We start from the raw sequence: 23,003 nt of genomic DNA, 5'->3' as shown, positions 1-23,003 counted from the left end.
AGGCCACAACTGGGCAACATTAAATTATGCTTGTTGAGCACTATACCAAAAATAAATAACAAATATATACTGATTGATTGAACATTTTAATTAACCGATTGCAGAATGGGTACAGTACAGTACAGCTCAATACACACAATTGTTAAGGGGATGCAGACCAAAGACTTTCGTCTTGTTTACATCAGGGTCCCCCATTTTCAATTCATGACATTTATGACATACACAACATACAGATATAAGAATCTAAACTAATCTAATCATGAATGAAAACTTTATTAACAGATTGCAGTACAGCTCAATACATACAATTGTTAAGGGGATGCAGACCAGAGAAAGACTTTCGTCTTGTTTACATCAGGGTCCCCCATTTTCAATTCATCGTAACATATGACATACATGACATACAGATAGACAGTACTGCTACATCTATACATTTATGACATACCAGATTTGCAATTACAGTACTGTTTGTGATACAAAAAGAGTCCAGAAAGAAAAGAGTATATACATTAGGCGTAGAAACTGTACATTGGATTGGGTAGGTGGGGGGGGACTGTACATTGGAGGTGGTTGGGTGGGGGGGGGGGGGTTGGGTAGGAGGGGTGGGTGGGTGGGGGACACTGTACAACTGTACAAACAACACTGTACATTGGATTATTGACAAGACCATACTTGGTAATTTACTGTACATTGGAGGGGGTTGTGTTCGGACATTTACAGGGGCCAGTTTCGAGTTGCAGTCTCCCTTAGGTGTTTTTTGAGAGTGTTTTTGAAAGTGGGTAGTGATTCACATTCCTTTACAGCTTTGGGTAGGGCGTTCCACATTGATGTGGCATAATTGCGAAACGTGTTTAGTCCCTTGTTTGAGCCGAATCTGGGTTTAACATGATTTGTGGAGCTCCCTCTGGTGTTGTGATCGTGGTATTCACTGACCTTTGGGAAGTATTTTGTCATGTACATGGGTACCTTGGTCGTGTAGTGTATCTTGTAGACCAGGCCCATTGCAAGTTGCTGTACTCTGTCGTCTACTCTAAGCCATCCTAGGTTGTCAAAGTGGGCAGGGGTGAGGTGGGTTCTAGGAGTTAACATTTAATACATGCATGACATACAGATATGTATATCTCTGAGTCTGAGCCCCTGAAGACAGCACTATGTTGATAAGGCTGTAGCCTCCACCTCCACTACTGCAGTGCCCTGCGCTGCAACACAACTAACAGAAGAGTGAACAAAAAACGCTCATGGACCTGCGGTCTGTCATTGACTGCTCGCTTGTGTTGTTCGTTGGATTAGTTTTGGATTATTTGGCCGCCAAACCAACTATCAAAACGTACAAGGACTGAAGTCGCTTGTGTTGTGTTGCTGTGGCGTTATTTTTTTTCCGTAGCCGCATTTTGCGGAGACGCTCTCTGATTGGCCACTTCATGTGCGCCCAATCGTGTGAAGCCTGTTTCTACACCGGTTAAGCTTAGGCACTCTTTCGAAGTTGGTTAAGGTTAGAGTTTGTTTTAGAGCAGGGCGATATAACACCAGCCCTGATTCCAAACTCTAACCTTAACCAACTTCGAAAGAGTCGCCTAAGCTTAACCAGTGATAAACTAGGCATTAGGAGACCCGGAAATGGGCAAAGACACAGCTCGTCACGCGATTGGGCGCACATGTCAGTGGCCAATCAGAAAGCGTCTCCGCAAAATGCGGCTACGGAAAGAAAATAACGCGGATTTTTTTTACAAACCGCTTGAATCATAGCCACATTAATAATGCTTGTAATAAACCAAACCGTTTGTAAATCCGTCAATATTTCAGCGAGTTATGAGTATTTTTGTCTGTGCAGCTCACTCACTCTCACTCAAGGCTGACCCTCACAAGATGGCGGCGGTTCAGTGACGTCGCTCTCCATTGGCCGGCAGCGCGGGAAAGCTATCTAGTGTTCTATATATATCTATGGCCGCGACACTCTCTCCCATATATCTATGCTCTCTCCAACCGCACGTCTCAACCGAGCCTGGTCAAGGGGGAGGGGCTAGACCAACGTGGAGTGACGTCCCCTCTCCGCCAATCAGCGCGCCGTCTGTGTGAGGCTGGGTCCAGCTGCAGCGCCGGAGAATCCTCTCAAGGGGCAAGCCTGTGGCAGCCACAGAGAGCGCGCTGATTGGCGGAAAGTACGGACGTTTCTCGAAGTGTTCGGAGGTGCAGCATGCCATCTAAGAATGAAGTGAGCGTGTGTTATTGGAATGATTGATTGATTGATTTATTGATTGATTGAACATTTTACTAATGTCCTCCTTGTTTCGAACTGGTTATGCTTAGGCCCTCTTTCGAAGTCGGTTGTTGAATGACCAGACGGAGGGAATACTTTATAAAGTATTATGTTTATTACCAGACATGGCTTAACACAGGCTCCACTGAGAGTGCACATTAAACAGTAGGTGGTACGGTGGCCGCTCTAACCGTGTATCAAAAGGCATATAGCGAATGCTCTACATCCTCTCTCTTTAACTTGTAGTCCTGACAACAAGATAGAATATGGTTAACTGGAAACAACAATGCCATTTCTATGTCATAACAGAATCATCAAATATGTTGATTGAAATATGTAAAATAATAAAAACATGGTATCTCATTTAACTCCACTGACTCAATGCACAAATTATTTTAGATACCCAGTAAACATTTTTTTTTTTTTTTTTTTTTTTTTTTTTTACAACACTACAGGTGTACTGTAATTAACAATGAGTGTGTGGTGCTTAAAGTCCACACCAAGTTCAGCATACTCAGTCAAAATATTTTGGGTTTGGCCTACTATTGTGACCTGAGCGTGTTTGGTATGTGCTCCCACTGGTGCGTGTGGGCGTCAGAGCTACAGGCTCTTGAGATAAGGGTGTCTCACTGTCTGTGAGCTTATGTATCTCTGCGAAGGGAGTTTCCTCTACAGCTGGACTGAAGTGCAGCCGGTCGGCATCGTCGGACTGTCCTGGAAGTGGCTCAGGCTGCTACAGGTAGGATATGTCTGCGATTTCTCCTGTACTCCCTACCTTCAGACTGGATGAGGTAAGATCTTGGTTCTTTGCACACCTCTTTTACCATGCCCATGCGATTGTACCCATGGGGGGTCTGCATCCTGACTACCTCACCTTCATAAAGAGCCCGTAGTGGACTGCTCGACTTATCATAGCTCAGCTTTTGAGAGAGTCTTTTCTTTTGAAGCTGGGCTTTGACTTGTTGGGTGTCGCGAGTGGTAGGCTCCAGTAGCTGTTTGCTGACTGGGCGGGTGGTGCGTGTCTGCCTTGACATGAGTCTCTGTGCAGGTGAACCTAGCTGTGCATCTCGAGGGATGTTTCTCAGATTCAGTAGGTTTAGAAACATGTCTGTTCCATCCCTTTTCGACTTTTCCATCAGCTGTTTTGCACTACGGACTGCCCTCTCAGCTAGACCGTTGCTCTGTGGGAATTCTGGGATGCTGGTGACATGCTTAAAGTCCCACTGTGTGGCGAAGTCCTTGAACTGCTGGCTGGTATACTGCCTAGCGTTGTCCGAGATGAGTGTGTGTGGTGATCCATGGACAGAGAAGTGTCGTTTGAGTTTTGTGATGACTGAAATTGACGTGATGTCCTTGAGTTGGTCAATCTCATACCATCCAGAATATGAGTCCACGAGCACTTGATAATGTTTCCCGTTCCATTCCAGAATGTCTGTTGCCACTGTAGACCAAGGCAGGTCAGGAACCGGGTGTGGCTGGAGTGGTTCCTTCGGCTGGTGTGGCTTTGTGCTGTTGCACACAGAGCATGAGAGTACTGCATTGTCAATGTCCTTGCTCATGGTGGGCCAGAACGCTATGCCTCGGGCTCTGCGTTTGGTTGACTCTGCCCCCGGGTGGCCTCTGTGTACAATTTGTGTGTATTCACTCTGTAGGGACTGAGGGATGACTATTTGGTGACCTTTCATTACGATTCCTTCTTCAATGGTCAGCTCGTCCCGGAAGGGGAAGAAAGGACCAATGGCTGGTGGAGCGCTGCGCTGTTTGGTGGGCCATCCATTTTTGACAACAGCGGTGAGTTTCTGCAGCGTTGTATCTTCTGCTGTGTGTCGCCTTAGCTCCTCTAGGCGGGCAGATGAGATGTGGTTGATCGACATCACCTCAAAGTCATTCCTCTCATTTGTGTGCTGAAAGGTTGATGTCCTGGGGGCTCGAGATAGAGTGTCGGCCAGGTACATGTCTTTCCCTTTCTTGTAGACGAGGTTGATGTTATACTTCTGCAGCTGTAGCATCATACGTTGGAGTCGTGCTGGAGCTGTGGAGATCGGCTTGTTGATGATTGTGACCAGGGGTTGGTGGTCGGTTTCCACAGTTACTGGTTTTCCATAGACATAATCATTAAATTTCGAACATGCAAACACAACCGCTAGGAGTTCCTTCTCTATTTGCGCGTAGTGTGTTTCAGTCTGTCAGCGTACGTGACGCATAGGCAATTGGTGTGCCTTCCTGCAAGCATGCTGCTCCAAGTCCGTGTTGTGAAGCGTCGCAGGTGAGTGTGACTGATCGATGAACGTCATAGTACGACAGGACAGGTGGGCTAGACATGCGTTCCTTCAGAGTGTCGTATGCATCCTGGTGCTGCTTTAGCCAGCACCACACTGTGTCCCTATGTGTGAGTTGTCTCAGCTGAAGCCTGGGATAAATTTCCCGAGGTAGTTGACCATGCCGAGAAAGCGCTTGAGTGCTGTGACGTCCTCAGGGATTGGCAGTTCTGCGATGGCTTTGGTCTTGGATGGGTCCGCTTTTAGGCCATCACTGGTGAACACGTGACCGATATAGCAGACCTCAGCCAGTCGAAACTTGCACTTGAGGGGGTTGAGTCTCAGATTCACCTGACGTGCACGGTTCAATATCTTCACCAGGTTTCTGTCGTGCTCTGCTACATCATGGCCTCCGACAAGGATGTCGTCGACGATGATGGCACAGGGGTATCCTGCGAATATCTGCTCCATTGAGCGCTGGAACACCTCGCTGGCTGCATTTATTCCGAATGGCATCCGGAGGAATCTGTAGAAAGTGGTCAGCAGTGATGACTTACTGTCCAAAGAGATTTGCCAGAAAGAGCTTTTGGCGTCTAGGACTGAGAACACTGTTGCATTTGTCATTTGTGATGCGACCTCCTCAACAGTACGCATAGGATGGTGGGGACGTTTTAATGCTTTGTTGAGATCTCTGGGGTCGATGCAGATTCTTATGTCATCAGTTTGCTTTTTCTTTGTGGCCACCATGGATGACACCCATTCCGTTGGCTCCGAGACGGAAACGATGACGCCTAGGTCCTTCATCCTGTCAAGCTCCGCATTGACTCTGTCCTGCATGGCCAACGGAATACGGCGTGCTGGACGGACGACGGGCTGTACATCTGGATCTAGTTTCATGGAGTATTTGACTGGTAGCTTGCCAAGTTTGTCCTGGAAAAGGTCAGCATAGTCTGTAAAGATCTGATGGGGCAGGTTAGCATTGTCATTCACACTGAGTTGGTGAACCTCCTTGTTTAGTATTACTAGTTCCATGCATAAGCATGCTGGTAAGCCTAGCAGTGGCTGGACGTTTCTCTCCACAATGTAGAACTGCAGTGCATATGGCTGGCCTGCTAGGTGACATGATAGTGTTACTGAACCCACAGTGTTGATCTGATCTCCTCCATATGCAATCAAGTTGGTGATTTTTGAACAGTCGATTTCTTCTCCTTTCTCCACATGTTTGAATGCATCATATGACATGACATTGCACCTTGCTCCTGTATCGACTTTCATTTCGATAGGCTTGCTATTTACATGAACAGTGGTAAATGCTTCACTTTTTCCCTTTGCATTACCGTTTATTGTGTCAACATTCTCCAGTGTTATTCCGTCCACATAGAATGATTCTTCATCGCTACCACTTGTGGCTCGTTCTGGTTCTAGTTGGTTGACGGATCTCCTTTGCTTCTGTGTGCCAGAGCGTTGCTGTGTTAATCTGCAACTGTTTTTGTAGTGGTTCCATTTCTTGCATGTGTGACTGTGGTTTCTGTCTTGTCTCAAATCTCTGATTCCTTGAGACTCTGTGTTGCACGCTGTCAACTTTAGTGGACATTTGCGGTACTGCAGATAGTGTTTTTGTGTGCTGGTCAGACAGATTGTGTATTCGACACACTGATATGGCTTTAGTTAGAGTCAGTTCACTATCACGCAGCAATACTTTTCTCAAACCATCGTCACTTATGCCACATACAAGTCTATCTCTGGTGAGGTCGTCTCGCAGTATTCCAAAACCGCAGCTCTTAGCTTTGATCCTTAAATCAGTAACGTATGATTAAATTGTCTCGCCTTGGTTTTGGCATCTTGTGTTAAACTTGTGCCTTTCCATTGTAATGTTGGTTTGAGGATTGCAAATTTCCCAAAAGAAATTCTTTAAACATACTGGGTTCTCCTTAGACTCCGCGGGAGTGATGACATTTCCACCTTCACCGGGTGCTCTTACCTCCGCTGCGTATGTGAATGATCTCTCACGTTCAATGGCTTCTGATCCTGCCAGGTTGAGTAGAATATACGCCTGTGTGCGGGCTGGTTTTTCAGAGTGTGCCGCGGCAATGAAGATGTCGTACTCTTGTTCAAACACTCGCCAGTTCTCGGCGATGTTCCCATCGAATACCAGGGGATCGGGTCTGCGGAATCCGTCTGCCATGACGACACTGTATGATAATGTGCGTGGCTAGTAGGCTACAAGTGCAACGTTAGCTTGTTAGCCTCTCAATCGATAAAAGAAATCATTCCTTGCTTTTTTTTTTTTTTTGTCTTTCTCGATACGTGCATAATCCAGTATGTCCGCTTTTACTTCTGACACCATGTTGAATGACCAGATGGAGGGAATACTTTATGTAAGGGATCATGTATAGCTACGAGGTCATTGTCGCAAAATAATTGACCGACACGGAGTTTAGAATACTGAGGCGCCTCGCCGAGGTGTTCTAAACGTCAGTGAAGGTCAATTATTTTGCGACAATGACCGAGTCTCAGACAGTCATATTAATATACATAGTATGTACAGTTTCATATTGATGCGTTTGGAGATATCGCACTGATGCAGTGTGTGTCAGTGGGCTTGATTGCTCCAGCTGCGGACAGCGGTCATTATTGCTCGGTTGCCCCTGGCAGCGGTCCGTTATAGAGTAATAACGGACCGCTGCTGAGCGCTATTGACTAATCACAATCAAGCATTTCGGCGAATGTTAAAACGCCATGTAATAAAAAGTATTATGTTTATTACCACGAGACATGGCTTAACACAGGCTCCACTGAGAGTGCACATTAAACAGTAGGCGGTACGGTGTTCGCTCTAACCGTGTATCAAAAGGCATATAGCGTATGCTCTACATTCTCGAAGACACTCTGATGTCACGAGACCGCCGTCATCTTGGTATGAGGGTAACAAACTGATTTCTACCATCAAATGCATGCGTTGAGCTCCGTTTTTATTACATGTTTTATCACATTCTTGTTCATTTCATAAAATTTTCATACGATTCGTTTTGAAAATATTGAGGCCAACATGGCATTTCACTATTTCAAAAGCCTTTCTGGTGATTCTAAGGCGAGATATGAGTCAAAGAAGATCCCCCTGATGCCTCTGGTGTTGTAACGTTAATTACATCATATCGAACCGCTAGGAGCTTATTTTATCTAATCTTACATGGTGGTACCCAGTGGTGCAGTCGTAATATGGGAACTGCCCACACGCCACGTGTTACATTGTTCATTTAGTTTGTATTTACTTTTAGTAAAAGTTAATTCAATTAAAGAAATTGTTTTACACACAAACACAAATTCCATGCGCTATTGTTATGCTTATACAGGTAGCCAGGTACATGCGACGAGTCGAGTGCAGCTCACAACAAATGGGTACAGCGCATTTTTGTGTGCGGACTGTGCGTACACGCGAGTACACATCCGTGCGCGATTGCGCGTACTTCTGCCTCAGTGGTGATCTACTAACACGGCGTTTAACCGCGTGTGTGCACGACTGTATCGCTGGTGGTACCACGTGTGCCACTACCCGATCAAACATCCACGTAAGATTAGATAAAATAAGCTCCTATCGGTTCGATATGATATAATTAATGTTAGCTCAGCATGTAGCTATTTGTCTAGGTTAACGTAGCTAACGTTAGCTGCCAGCCACTTTTTCCTCCTTGATGGTATAAAACTTGCGATTTGGATTTATGTTTTTGTCATTAGTACAACGCGTAACACAGCAGCTCTTTGGCATTGTGAAGGACTGAAGAAAATTCCGCTTGATTGTCTTTAATTTGCCGCTTTAACAATCCGTTTCTCCACTAAATGAAGCGTACACAATGTACCAGGCGGGACGCGTGTATCACTTCCGCAACGGATTTACTCGGATTTCGGTTTCCGGGTTCCTCTGATTGGCCGCGACCCCCACGTGACGCGCCCCCGCATCCACCGCTGCTGCTGCCCTGTGTGTTGCCGCGCGGCATGGACTTGACTGCCGGCCGTGAGATATGAAGACAGAGCCGCAAATTGAACATGCAGTGAGTCTGCGACGACAACAACCCAATAATCAACACTCGAAACAGCTATTACCAGACAATTACAACAGCAGTGGTGCCTGCTTCGATGCAGACCAGAGAAAGACTTTTGTCTTGTTTACACAGGGACATTTGAAGCAGGCACCACTGCTGTTGTATATAGAGATATGAAGACAATTTTAACTGGGTATAGGAAGGCAGCCAGTAATAATAAACACTCAAACAGCTATTACCAGACAATTACAACAGCAGTGGTGCCTGCTTCAAATGTCACGTATTATAGGCTATAAGCCTGTGTAGATCTATTCGGAATAATAAACATATACAAAACATGACACAATGTCATCCTATCTCCGATAGAGCGGCTGGTCTGAGTTGAACGAACACATCGGGAGGAGAATGAATGAATGAAATGAACCTGATGTAAACAAGACAAAAGTCTTTCTCTGGTCTGCATCGAAGCAGGCACCACTGCTGTTGTAATTGTCTGGTAATAGCTGTTTCGAGTGTTGATTATTGGGTTGTTGTCGTCGCAGACTCTCTGCATGTTCAATTTGCGGCTCTGTCTTCATATCTCACGGCCGGCAGTCAAGTGAAAGTCCATGCCGCGCGGCAACACACAGGGCAGCGGCAGCAGCAGCGGTGGATAGGGGGGCGCGTCACGTGGGCCCGGGGTCGCGGCCAATCAGAGGAACCCGGAAACCGAAATCCGAGTAAATCCGTTGCGGAAGTGATACACGCAGGCGGGACAGTTTCCCCCCACGCTGCAGTTGCGTAGCAACAACAGACAGGAAATTGACTTCGAGAATCGGTTATGCTTAGAGTGTATCTTTAGAGCAGGGTGATGGACCACCAGCCCTGATTCCAAACTCTAAGCAAAACAGACTTCGAAAGTGGGCGACTTCGAAAGAGGTTCGAAACAAGGCGGACATTAATAAAATGTTCAATCAATCAATCCAATAACACACGCTCACTTAAAACAGCGCACCTCCGAGCTGCTTCTATAGAAAGTAGGTTTGTACCCAAAGCTGTAAAGGAATGTAAATCACTACCCACCTTCAAAAACACTCTCAAAGAACACCTACGGGAGACTGCAATTCAAAACTGGCCCCTACAAATGTCCTAACCCAGTTGTACAATAAAGACCAAGCATGGCTTTGTCAGTATTCCAATGTACTACAGCCCCACCCAACCCAACACCTACCCAACCTCCTCCAATGTACAGTTTCCATGTCAAATGTATGTCAGTATTCCAATGTACAGTGTCCCCCCCCCCCTACCTCCAATGTACAGCCCCACCCCACCTACCCAACCTCCCCCAATGCACAGTTTCTATGTCAAATGTATATACTCTTCTTCTGGATTTTTTTTAGTATCACAAACAGTACTGTATTTGAAAATCTGGTATGTCATAAATGTATAGATGTAGCAGTACTGTCTATCTGTATGTCATGTATGTCATATGATGAATTGAAAATGGGGGACCCTGATGGAAACAAGACGAAAGTCTTTCTCAGGTCTGCATCCTCTTAACAATTGTGTGTATTGAGCTGTACTGTACTGTACCCATTCTGCAATCTGTTAATAAACTTTTCAATCAATCAATCAATCGTGGCTGCCACAGGCTTGCCCAGTGAGAGGATACTCCGGCGCTGCAGCTGGACCCTATTGCTGGGATTCAGAACCCGGAAGTGTCGCGGTAGTCTGTCGCCGTTCGGCACGCATGCGCACTGTAACCACATAAGGAGCTGCGTCATCATTCCTCCTCTAGGACCGCGGCCTGCGGACCTACACTCCTTTACCATCACTTATCTTTTATCAAACTGGATAATGCCAGGTAGGCAATGTTTTAAAATGTCTTACACCTTTTACAAGTGATGCTATACTGGTGTTTCTGCTGTATTGACATAACTGGTAACACGCCACGCACGCGCGCGGGTACGTGCATGCGCACAGAACAGATTTTTTTCTTTTGAAATAGCGAAGCTGAAAAAGGTAGCAGGAACATTTAAAACGGAGAACATTAGAACATATACAATTAGTCAACTGAATGCTTTGTATCTTGTTTGCTAATTCAGGTTAAAGACAGCCGATTTAACCAGCATATGAGCATGTCTTATCTGGTGTATGTTACGATGAATTGAAAATGGGGGACCCTGATGTAAACAAGAAAGTCTTTCTCTGGTCTGCATCCCCTTAACAATTGTATGCATGTATTGAGCTGTACTGTACTGTACCCGGGCGTTGGAGGTCGTGCAGGTATAGCGAAACTAAGTTTGCTTTGGATAAGCTGAAGCTGCAACTTTCTTCTCTTGGGGAGCGGCGGTGGCATTGATTGATTGATTGATTGATTGAAAAGTTTATTAACAGATTGCAGAATGGGTACAGTACAGTACAGCTCAATACATACAATTGTTAAGAGGATGCAGACCTGAGAGACTTTCGTCTTGTTTCCATCAGGGTCCTCCATTTTCAATTCATCATATGACACACACGGCATACAGATAGACAGTACTGCTACATCTATACATTTATGACATACCAGATTTTCAAATACAGTACTGTTTGTGATACTAAAAAAAATCCAGAAAAAGAGTGTATATACATTTGACATAGAAACTGTGCATTGGGGGAGGTTGGGTAGGTGGGGTGGGGCTGTACATTGGAGGTGGGGGGGGGGGGGGGGGGGTTGGGTAGGGGGGGAGGACACACTGTACATTGGAATACTGACCTACATTTGACATAGAAACTGTACATTGGAGGAGGTTGGGTAGGTGGGGTGGGGTTGGGTGGGGCTGTACATTGGAGGGGGGGGGGGTTGGGTACATTGGAATACTGACAAAGCCATGCTTGGTCTTTATTGTACAACTGGGTTAGGACATTTGTAGGGGCCAGTTTTGAATTGCAGTCTCCCGTAGGTGTTCTTTGAGTGTTTTTGAAGGTGGGTAGTGATTCACATTCCTTTACAGCTTTGGGTAGGGCGTTCCACATTGTTGTGGCATAATTGCGAAACGTGTTTAGTCCCTTGTTTGAGCCGAATCTGGGTTTTACATGATTTGTGGAACTCCCTCTGGTGTTGTGATCGTGGTATTCACTGACCTTTGGGAAGTATTTTGACATGTACATGGGTACCTTGGTCGTGTAGTGTATCTTGTAGACCAGGCCCATTGCAAGTTGCTGTACTCTGTCGTCTACTCTAAGCCATCCTAGGTTGGCAAAGTGTGCAGGGGTGAGGTGGGTTCTAGGAGTCAGGTCAAGCAGTAGTCTGACTAGTTTGTTTTGAGATGTTTGTAATTTGGTTTTTAGTGCCTTTGAGGTGCTTTGGTACCATGAGGTGCAAGCATAGTCGTAGTACCCTTGAATGAGTGCTCCTGCCAGAGTCTTCTTCAGGGTATTCTTGTTTACCAGGGAGGAGATCCGGTACAAGAATCAAGTTCGTTGATTGACTTTTTTTATTACATTGGATGCCATTTTGTCACAGGAAAGATTAGCCTCTAGGATGGAACCCAGGTAGGTAATTTCATCTTTCCTTGTGACAATATTGTCACCCACTGTAACTGAGAAGCCGTCGGTCTTGCTGAGTTTGTTATTTGAACCGAAGAGAATGGACTCTGTTTTGCCCATGTGTAATGATAGTTTGTTGTCGGCGAGCCATATGCAGATTTTGCCTAGTTCCGAGCTGAGGGTTTTTTCAACCTGTAACTTGTTCTTGTCAGAGACCAGCAGGGCTGAGTCGTCCGCAAACAGGAACAAGTTGCAGTCACAAGCTGACGACATGTCATTTGCATAAATTAGGAACAGTAGTGGTCCTAGTATGCTTCCTTGTGGAACACGACAGTTTACTGTGAGGGGGGGGGGGGATAGGGTACCGTTTACCTCTTCCAGTCCGTTACCATTTCCAGTTTGAAATCGTCTTTGTGGACGCCTAGGTTCTTGTAGTATGCTACTATGTGTTCTACCCCATACTGCCCTGAGTGGGAGGGTAGTTTGTTTACCAGTGTTGTGGCTATGTTTGTGAAGAAAGTGTTTAAGTAATTGGCTACATCCAGTTTGTCTGTGATGAGCGTGTTGTCCGTCTTTATGTTTATGTTTGAGAACCTGGTTTTAAGTTTTTTACTGCAGCCTAGTTGATTATTGAGTAATTTCCAAAGTTCACGTGGTTTATTTTTGTTTTCCTCAGTTTTGTCATTGATATTTTTTTTTGCAGTTTTTATCATGAAGTTTACGTCATTTCTTAGTCTGTTTCTTTCTAGTTTGAGTTCAGTCACGTGGGCTTGGAGTTCACTGCTCGTGCTTTTGGTAAGCTTTGACTGACTTTTACGAAATTCAGATAATTTTTTGTCTCTTTGTCCCTGGCATCGTTGGTTCAGGTTGCGTTGCAGGTAGGAACATGATACTGTTGTCAAATGATCTGTTTATATCTGTTTGTATTTGCGGGCAGGGGCGTGGTTGAAGACGCGCTTTTGTTATGGGTGGCCACTGGCCGGGTACTTAGCGCACAACGAATGGATAGAGCGCATCTTTGTGTGCGCGTACACACGAGTACACATCCGTGTGCGATCGCGCGTACTTCTGCCTCAGTGATCTAATAATACACCGTGTAACCGTGTGTGTGCACGACTGCACCCCTGACTACGTGTTGGTGGTGTTTAGGCTTTGGGTGATAGTTGTTAGCTTCAACAAATATGAGGTACTTTGAAATACCCAGTAACTAATAATCTATCACGAACCGATGCAAGTTGTAGAGTTTCCTGTTCCTTCGCTCTCCATGTTCAATGTAGAGGGTTCTGTTTCTTCGTCATCAGTGTTTGTTCAATGTAGAGGGTTCTGTTTCTTCGTCATCACGACTCATATCTTATCATGTATTTATCCACACAAAGAACGCCCAATCCGTTTTGTTTATTTTATGTGAATAGTTTATTTACAATAAGTGAACCAAACCACTGACAGCTAACTGATGACAGCTGACAGCTAGGTATACGTGCTCGGCTTCCCGCCACTGCGTCATACCGTCATGTCTTTACGTACTGCAAGTACAAAACACAAGACTTAGAATAGAGTTGCACCACATTTCCAATACAACACATGCATATGAACGTACTATAGCAGGGGTGGCCAACCAGTCAGAGACTAAGAGCCACAAAAAAATGACTGTGGTACCACAAAGAGCCACACCATATACCAGCGTTTCTCAACCTTTTTTTTCTGTCACGGCACCCTTCATGTGTTTATAGGTCTCACCCTCTGGCCTCTGAAGTTGCTAATGTCTTTTTTATTTGGGCCTCACAGGGTTAAAAGTACCCTGTGAGACCCACGGTTGCAAAATTACAAAATCACTTTTAGCCATTTAAAAAAATAATGTTTATTTAAAAAATGTTAAAGGGGAACTATTTTACTATTTCTTTCACTATTTGGGCACTTTTACACAATTCCTGTGAGTCTATGGAACACCTAGGTTTTTTTCAAAAAAAATGCATTGTTTTGTATTTCTAATCAAGTACTAAAAACCGCATTTTTCTACCTCAAGATCTTAAGCCGTTTTGAGGCTGGGCTCCAACCACTGTGTGGCCTGGTGCCAACTGCCACATCAACTGCCACATTATTATGCAGCTGAGAAATCTCTGACATCACAGATATGCACATTTTCAGATGACTCAGTTCAGTGAGGGTGAATATTGTGAGAGGAGAATTGGAAGAATTCGTCAATATGAGAATTAGAGACATATATCCTATTAATATAAGTCCACATAGCTAAGAAACAATGGTAAACACTGAAAAAAGCCATTTATAAGATAGTTCCCCTTTAAGCACATGTATAGTCAATTGGTCCTGTTGTTCAGCCTCACAATGCTATTTGATAGTAAATGTGTTTATATGTCCCACCCTCTGGCCTCTGAAGTTGCTAATTTCTTTTTAATTTGGGCCTCACAGGGTTAACCTCTTAAGCCCGAGATATACAGTAAAAGTGTATATTTTCAGCATTATGTTTGTTTACCAATTATTTTAACTGTTATTAGTGAAATATAAGATTATAGAAATCTCAGGGCATTGAGTCGGAAACCGGCGCATATTGACAGGAGGAAGTGGCACAGCCAAAAGTGAGTGTAGTCTTTTGAAGGAAGAGACTCAGGGCTTTCAAATTTCGAAAAACTACCCTACCCAGCTCACACCAGCCCCTGTCAATCATCTGACTTCTGGATTTACTTTTTAATTTCTCTTATTTTTTGGGATTATCTCCCACAAACCTGAACGTTATTGCCATAAAACAGAACGCAGTTAGTTTCTCTACCTTTCTGTGAACGTCTTGCAAAAAACGGTGTTGCAATATGATGAAGAATGGTGGAGAAATTTACATTATAAAAAAGATGGCAGAATTCAGTACTGTATCTACAAAACCTTCTGTTTAATCATCTTCCCTTTATTCATTTGCTTAGATTGTTCAGGTCTGGTCAATTTTAGCATGGTGTTATTTACAGTCAAAGATAATTTTTTTTTTAAATAGAATTGATATTCTCCTTTGGTTCATTACAATTTACTCAAGCCTAGTAACAGACACACTATTTCTGACACTGATCCATATATGTCCCTAGATTCAGATACCAAGAACATGCAAATGGACCATTTAAAAAAAAATTGTAAATGTTTATTCTACGTCCTTATGGAATGAGTGACATAAAAAAAAAAAAGTAAAAAAAAAAAAGGTAATTTTTTTTTTTTTTTTTTTTTTTTATGGATGGAAGAGCCGCACATTGACGGGCAAAGAGCCGCATGCGGCTCGCGAGCCGCGGGTTGGCCACCCCTGTACTATAGGCTACTCACTTTAACACAAAACATAACAACCATAACATACTGTATGATCCCATTTTCAACATATAACATATCAACACCCCCACTTGTTCTCATCATCTCAAGCCGAAAATGACGATACTCATGTTAGTTTCCAAAAAAGAAACTCTTTAATTTATTAAACTTGAACTTAACTACCGGTTTTGTAAGTGTCTGCAGCCATATCTTCTGTTGGGCAGTAAACAATATAAATGTTCCCTTCGGTGACTGCCTCACGAATAAAGTGATACTTTACATCAATGTGTTTGGACCTCTGTCTGTTCACTGGGTTCTTACTGAGTGCAATGGCCCCCTGGTTGTCTTCATGAATCTTTGTACAACGGTAGACTCTCTTATCCATGTCATTTAATAGTTGAGTTAGATACATGCTTTCCTGAGTAGTAGTAGCTAGACTGATGTATTCAGCCTCACATGTTGAGAGTGCTACTGTTGGGTTGTTTCTTTGACTTCCAGGATATTGCAGGGCCTTGTTTAGTCAGGCTAAAACAGTATCCTGTTGTACTTCGTCTATCTTCCACAGAAGATGCCCAGTCAGAATCACTGTAAGGCAAGCTATAAGACTTAAGTCTTCATCTGATTTCTTGAAGCACAACTCGTAGTCACTGGTTCCTTTTAGGTATCTCAAAACATGTTTAGCAGCTACTAAGTTCTCTGTTTTTGGATTTGCCAGTGTTTGTGATAATTTACTAACAATCCAGCTAATATCTGGTCGGGTACAAGTCATTGCATAGATCAAACTGCCTATGATCTCACGGTATTCTTTGGGATTGTTACGTACCCCTGTGGGGAGACGCAACACAAGGCCACAGACGGGGTAGGTGAGGGTGCAGTGACACTAAAACGCATGAGACAATTTGCAAAATAATAATATTTATTTTACAAAGTCAAGATCAGCAACACAGAGAGCACGGAGGACTTACCAGTGAGCACCAAATTAAATATAAAAAAGAAATAAAAACCCACCCCCCCTTACAGGCGCGGACGCCCCAAAGTACAGGTGGTGGTGCTCACTCTAAAGCTGGTGTCTTTAACAGTAGGTCACCTACGTGATGCAAAATGTAGACCCAGGGTATCTTCCTGCCCTCAATGTCCCTGTGTGCGAAACAAAAGGTTAAGAAGAAAAACAATCACCATAGGCTGGGTGGCACAAGGAATAAACAAATACACAAACAGGTTATGGGTAAAACAGAAATGTACAACAAACTAAAGAACACAAACACAATGGAGTGAACCAGAGCTTTCGCCAGCTCTACCAAATGTACCTCTACCTGGACATCTCTACCTGTACATAATAGAGCATTAACTAGCTCACACACCAAACATGAGAGCAATAGAGCATTAACTAGCTCACACACCAAACATGAGAGCAAATAGAGCATTAACTAGCTCAAATATACATACCCCACATACAGTGGCAAATGGCAAAACAGGGCCAACAGTATATATACCCCACACAGGGCCTTTTCCCTGCCATGGCCTGCGCACCGTCAGAGCAAAAGCCCACACAGTTCTCCCATTTCAGTCCATGTTCTGTCAGGTAACTGTCAATAATTTTGAAGAGCTCATCAGCTGTCGCTCTGTTTTTGACATATTTGCAAAACAGCAGATCTTCACTCAGTGACTGGGAATTTACAAAGCGAACATGGAAAATAAGCAAACAGTCTTTATTGCTGTCAGTCTTTGACAAGGCAACACGCATGTCATCCTCAAGGCTCAACTTGGCCCTATATTTTGTTTTCAGAGCTGTCATGGATGAAAAGCCAGCTTCACACATATGTGGTGCTGAATGGTATCAACACCTTAACTGCTGCATCATGAGATACTTGGTACTCAGCACCACACTCTGAAACTAGCTCTCCAGGTGGTATCAGATGAGATTTCAATGAGTTCTTCCAAGAGTTTGGATGGAGATGTGTCAGGAAGCTTTGTCTCAATATTGTCTGTAAAGTTTTCTTTTATCGAGTAACTTGGTGATCCTTTTCTGTGTTTTATTAAATAATGATTTTCAGATTTTGAGAAATTGTCAAACTTATCCAAATATGGTATTTTCATGGAGAACAGTGCAGCTGCAACAGATAGCACTTTAGTGATAATTTTCTGTAATCCAAAAAAGAAAAAGAAAAATTAAATCTCAAGGCCCCCCCTGTCATGCCTCTGCGCCCCCCCTGGGGGGCCCGCTCTAGATGATCATTTAGGAGTTTGTACCAGTTCCTTCCGGACTGTTTCAGACCATAAAGGGATTTCTTTAATTTACATACCAACTTCTTCCCAGTCTCCGATACCTCTTCATAACCAAATCAAAAATTAAAATCAAATCAAAAATAACCCTCAGGTTGTTCTAGGAATATGTCTTCCTCTATAGGAGCATGTAAGTATGCCGTTTTGACGTCCACGACAATGAGGTCATCTTGTACTGCGACCTGCATCAATGCCCTTACTGACGTAAGGTTTGCTGTTGGAGCAAACGTCTCATGGTAGTCTATGCCTTCTGTTTGGTTATAACCCTTAGCAACGTATCTAGCTTTATATATTTAGCCTCTTTCAGCATTTTCTTTAATGGCATAGACCCATCTACCCCCCACTGTGTTCCTGCCCTCAGGCAAAGAGGTCAGTTCAAAAGTGTCATTTTCTTTCAGTGAGTCGATCTCATCGTTCATCGCTTGTTCCCATCTGGGTGACTCTGGTGACCTCAGAGCTTGTCTATAGGTTTGAGGGACTCCACAAACCGCCCTGTAACAGTAATCGGTTACATCATCATCTGTAAAATCTGATACATAGTCGTGTAAGTATTGTGTTTCCTCCTCTCTCTTTTTGGATAGTGGCGTTTTTCACTAGGACTAGGTTTTGGATCTGCATCGTTTTCATCCTGTTGATCTGTATCTGTATTTACAGTCTTGTCGCTCCCCTCTAGAACCTGACTCTGTGTTCTCCTCACCCTGTGGCTGTGGTACATGAGTGCTGTTCTTACTACCAGACTCTCTGCCTTGTGTCAGGAATTCTGTATCATCCTCATCAGTTTGAGTCTGTTGTTCCACACTGTTCTTTCTAATGAATTTTACTAGCCTGTGTTTTGATACCTTTCCTGTATGCGGTTTGTATACTAGGTATGCCGGGCTGTTTTTACTGTATCTCACAAATATCCCCTTTTCACATCTGGGGTCGAGTTTCTTATGATCGTGTTTATATGCATAACACTCGGAGCCGAACACCCACATTTTTGAGAGGTCTGGTTTCTTTCCTGTTAACATGAAGTAAGGGGTATTTTTGGTCCTTTCGTTGTAGCATCTATTTCGCATGTGAGCTGCATTTTGTACAGCATCTTTGGTAATCTCTTTTCTAATAATTGGCACCTTCCCATTTCAAATAAAGTCCTAAACTGTCTCAGCTGTGCCGTTTTGATGAGGGGAATAGGGGCATGATGTCTCATGTCTTATCCCTCTATCTCTCAACAGTAACTGAAAGGAGTTGCTTGTGTATTCCGTACCGTTATCTGACCGTATGGTCTTGACTTGACCATATGGTGCACTATCTGCCAGGAATCTTTCAGTTGCTAATGTTGTTTCACCCTTGTTTTTGAGGAAATAAACAGACACTGCTCCTGAGAAATCATCTGTGAATGCGATTGCATATCTATGTCCATCTTGAGTAGTTGGGTCAATAGGCCCTGCTAAGTCAGTGTGAATTAACTCTAGGGGGGCACTAGCTTTTGCATCAGGTTTCCTATTTCTGTTGTTGGTCAATTTTCCTTCAGTACAGACACTACAGTCTATCTTAGTTATCTTCATACCCTCTACCACCTAGGGGTGGGAATCACCAGTTTCATCACGATACGATACAATATCGATTCTTTGGACAACGATACGATATTTTCTGATATCACAAAGTCTGCCACGATACGATACGATTAGATTCAGGTACCTGCGATCGATATGAGACGATATTATATGCCCATTTAACACAATCCGTAACATTTAAACCAACAAAAAAAAAGGCAATGGAAATATCATTTGACATTTTTATTTTTGATCTCTTCCAGACATTTAAATAAAAAACAATCTATTGTTTTTAATACAAATAGACCTCCTGTTCACTGTTTTTGGTTCGTTTTTCTTTTTTTTCTGATATTAATATCCTATTCAAGGCATATTGGGAGTCAGAAGGTGCAGTACCGGCCAGATCCTGGTAGTGGGGCTATCTCGAGAATGCAGTAACCCCCCTCCTTCCCAGTCCCTAGTGGACCTCTGCTGTTCTCTCTATCGCTCTATCAGCTTAGCTTAGTTAGCTTAAGCTAACGCAGCGTTCATTTCGGTATTTAACGCGACGTGGGCATAAAGGAATGGCGAGGATGGAAAGCATGTTAGATGCATTTGACCCCGTGTGGGGAAAAAAACAACAGGCACTTATTTCGGATCAAAATAGGCGGACTCTGAAGCAATGCTGTCTAACGTCTACACACGCTGAGCTGCGCTGAGCTACTGTTGTTGGTGCAGCCGGGGCGGATATGCTGACAAGGGGATTTTCAAAATAAGAGTATCGCAATATGAATCGATCTTTTTACATTGCATCGATCCTATTTGATGATTGATAATAGATCGATATATCGATCTGGATCGATGTATCGTCCCACCCCTACTACCACCTTTGGTAATTTCAACACATCATCTACGTTACAATGACCCATGATCTCATGCCAAGTTTTTACATCACAAGTTAAGCTCACTTTGTCTCTGGACATCATATCATTAATTGAATGATCAACACATGTTTCATTATTTACCGTTTCCAGGTAGTACAGTCTCTCATGCTGCTCTATGCGGAAAACAGCGCCATCTTTGTTGATGACCAGGTTCTGTCCTTCTTGGAATGTCACCTTGTCTGCTGTGGCTGCTTGTACGGAGAGTATGCTCTGTGGATACGATGGGATGAACAGCGCATTCCTCAGTGTGATTCTGACGCATCTTCCTTCAGAGTCCTGTAGGAATACCTCTGCATCGCCTCGTTTCATTTCCACATTGTTCATCCTGGTCCCGTCAGCTAGTTCCATGTAGTGTGACTTTGGGTCAAATGTCTCGTCAAATCTTGTGAATAGAGCTGCCGCGGTATTGCTGTTTTCCTTACCGCACAAATTTGCAAAATATTTCCTACCGCGCGGTTATTACCGCACGCACACAAAAAAAAAAAAAAAAAAAGTTTGAATGCATTTTTTTTTAGTAGTAGTCTACTCTTTATAGCATATAGCCTGCCTCTAGTCTAAATGTCTATCTTTAGAGGATGACTTTGCAGCATGAATATTGTTTGGGATTCGGCAAGCACGCATTAGTTATTGAAAGTGAAACTCTGGTCGTGCACAGTTCACTCGGTGTCGCGGGCAGGGCTGGTTACCCCCCCGACCCTTTCTTCTTATTATTACTATAAAGTTACTACTTTATAATAAAGGCATTCGTTTTGTGGCATTAACATTATATAGTTATACGTTCAATAACATCAGCGTATTTACCGGACGATAGCAAGGCAAGCAATACTCTATTCATATCTCAGTTCCTTTCTTTGCTCAGAGCGTGCTGAGTTGTCCCATTCTGCGGTCTGTTAATAAAGTTTTCAATCAGACAAGTGTATAGAACGAAGGGCTTTTCGAAGGGCACATTCATCTCCGATATCTTTCCGGTATCACGCTCAGCCAGACTGGGTTGCCCTCTTAGTCCCGGACTATTCGATCTATCATTAGAACCTTTAGCACAATTTATAAGACAATCCCAACACATAGAACCAATAGTAATCAAGGGCACACAACATAAAATTAGTTTATATGCGGACAACGTAATATTGTTCATGCAAAACCCCAACAACACATTGCCGCATATACTCAAGTTGATAGAGAACTTTGGTGATTTATCGGGATTTAAAATAAATTGGCCTAAGTCGGCTTTTCTTCCTCTTAACATCAGTGCAAAAAAAGACACAACCCTCCCAGGTGCGATACCCATGGTCAAACATTTTAGATGCTTGGGTGTGGAAATATTTCCCACCATAAGACAAACGGTGAAGCACAATTACACAAAAATACAGAACAAAATCAAAGACGACCTGGACAGGTGGGCAAAACTTAAAAACTCAGTACAGGCAAGGGTATCAATAGTTAAGATGGATGTATTACCAAGAATCAATTTCTTCAGCTCAATGCTTCCGTTACCTCCTCCAGAGGGCTACTGGAAAAGATTACAAACCTCCACATACAAATTTATTTGGAATAACAAACCACCTCGCATAAAAAGATCCACCGCACAGAGAAATAAAGCAGACGGTGGCATGGCAGTTCCAGATTTTTTACAATATTTTAAGGCCTTCACACAGGGAACAAACTTAACTTTTTGACTCACCAGCCATTTGGCTGGTAGATTTTTAAAAGTACCAGCCGGGCAGATTTTTTACTAGCCAAAAATTATAAATAGCTTTTTAGTATATCGCCATGTGTTATTATTACATATAATACTCTCATATGCTATTTTCAATTAATATCATAAACAACATAAGGAATATTAGCATAATTTTGAGTGAACTGAAGGAATGAGTCAGTGTTAATAGTTTTAAATGCAAATAATTTATTGAAACATAGAAGTGGGGTCGGGACACACATTTTATTTCTATTTTTTAACTGTTTTAACCATGTAGTGTAGCACTTTGGGATCCCAGTGAACAAAAAGTGCATTACAAATCCAATCTATTATTATTATTATTATGTGTGGCTGCCACCCTGGCGGACATCTGTGCAGCGCTCCGTGGGCATAGATGTCCGAGGGCTTGCAGCAAGCCAGAGTTTAACACAGTTTCAATCAATCAATCAATAACAACATTAACCAGACTCTCGTTGCGTCTATTCTGCCAACGCTAACGTTACCTCTCATTGTGTATTCTACCAAGCAAACCCGGGTTTAACGTTACCTCTCTATATCGGCTGACTGTAGTATTAGGCTAATAACAACAACAAACTTAACACATCAGCGATCTTGTTGTGACACTAAACTCTCCGCTCGTGGTAAATTGGGTTGATGTCGGTTGTTTCATCAATAAATAAGGCAGAATACACAGTGAATCCATTCTTTTTTGTTTATTGCACTTGGTTCTGTCGCAAACAAATCCTGAATGAAATGCATCCTTAGCGAGGCAGTAAAGATGGCGGCGCGGCGTTCTGTTCAGAGGCTACAAAGTGTGACGCGTCGAGTAGGGGGTATCTGCAGAGCCGCAGAGCCAGGCTGGACCAATAGGGTCGCTTGGAACCGAGTAGGGTATATCTGCAGAGCCGCAAGCCAACTTTATTATTATGATAAAAAACAGCGGTGACGCGGTATTCAGCCTAACTCTGCGGTGAGCGTGATGCAACAGCGATCGCGGCAGCTCTAGCCGACGCATGCAGTGGATTTTGTTGGCCGCCAGATGGCGCCCAGGCCTTAATTTATGACGGCCAAACATTAAATCTACAAGCCTGTGGCGGTCGGCGTGTGACTAATTTGTACCCTGCCTTCACATTAAGACCATTGAAGATATGGTTTGACCCCCAGGCTTTGGTATCTTGGAGAGAATTAGAAGAAAGCATAGTAG

The 23,003-nt window shown here is 43.5% G+C and overlaps 1 protein-coding gene across 1 annotated transcript in view; it reads left to right on the top strand.

The window, feature by feature from the left end:
* Positions 1-10,338: 10,338 nt before the first annotated feature.
* Positions 10,339-23,003, top strand: part of LOC311241651 (uncharacterized protein) — a gene marked incomplete at its 3' end in the record, with an annotated part of 50,423 nt that continues 37,758 nt past the window's right edge. The window contains exon 1 of the mRNA XM_084330527.1: positions 10,339-10,398. Within this exon, the coding sequence (XP_084186653.1) occupies positions 10,392-10,398 (7 nt within the window). The 5' untranslated portion in view covers positions 10,339-10,391. The remainder of the gene's footprint in view (positions 10,399-23,003) is intronic.

The sequence above is a fragment of the Notolepis coatsorum genome (assembly GCF_963971535.1).
Source record: "Notolepis coatsorum genome assembly, chromosome: 15".
Classification (NCBI taxonomy): domain Eukaryota; kingdom Metazoa; phylum Chordata; class Actinopteri; order Aulopiformes; family Paralepididae; genus Notolepis; species Notolepis coatsorum.
The sequence above is the reverse complement of the archived record's forward strand: the minus strand, read 5'-3'. Positions and strand labels throughout refer to the sequence as shown.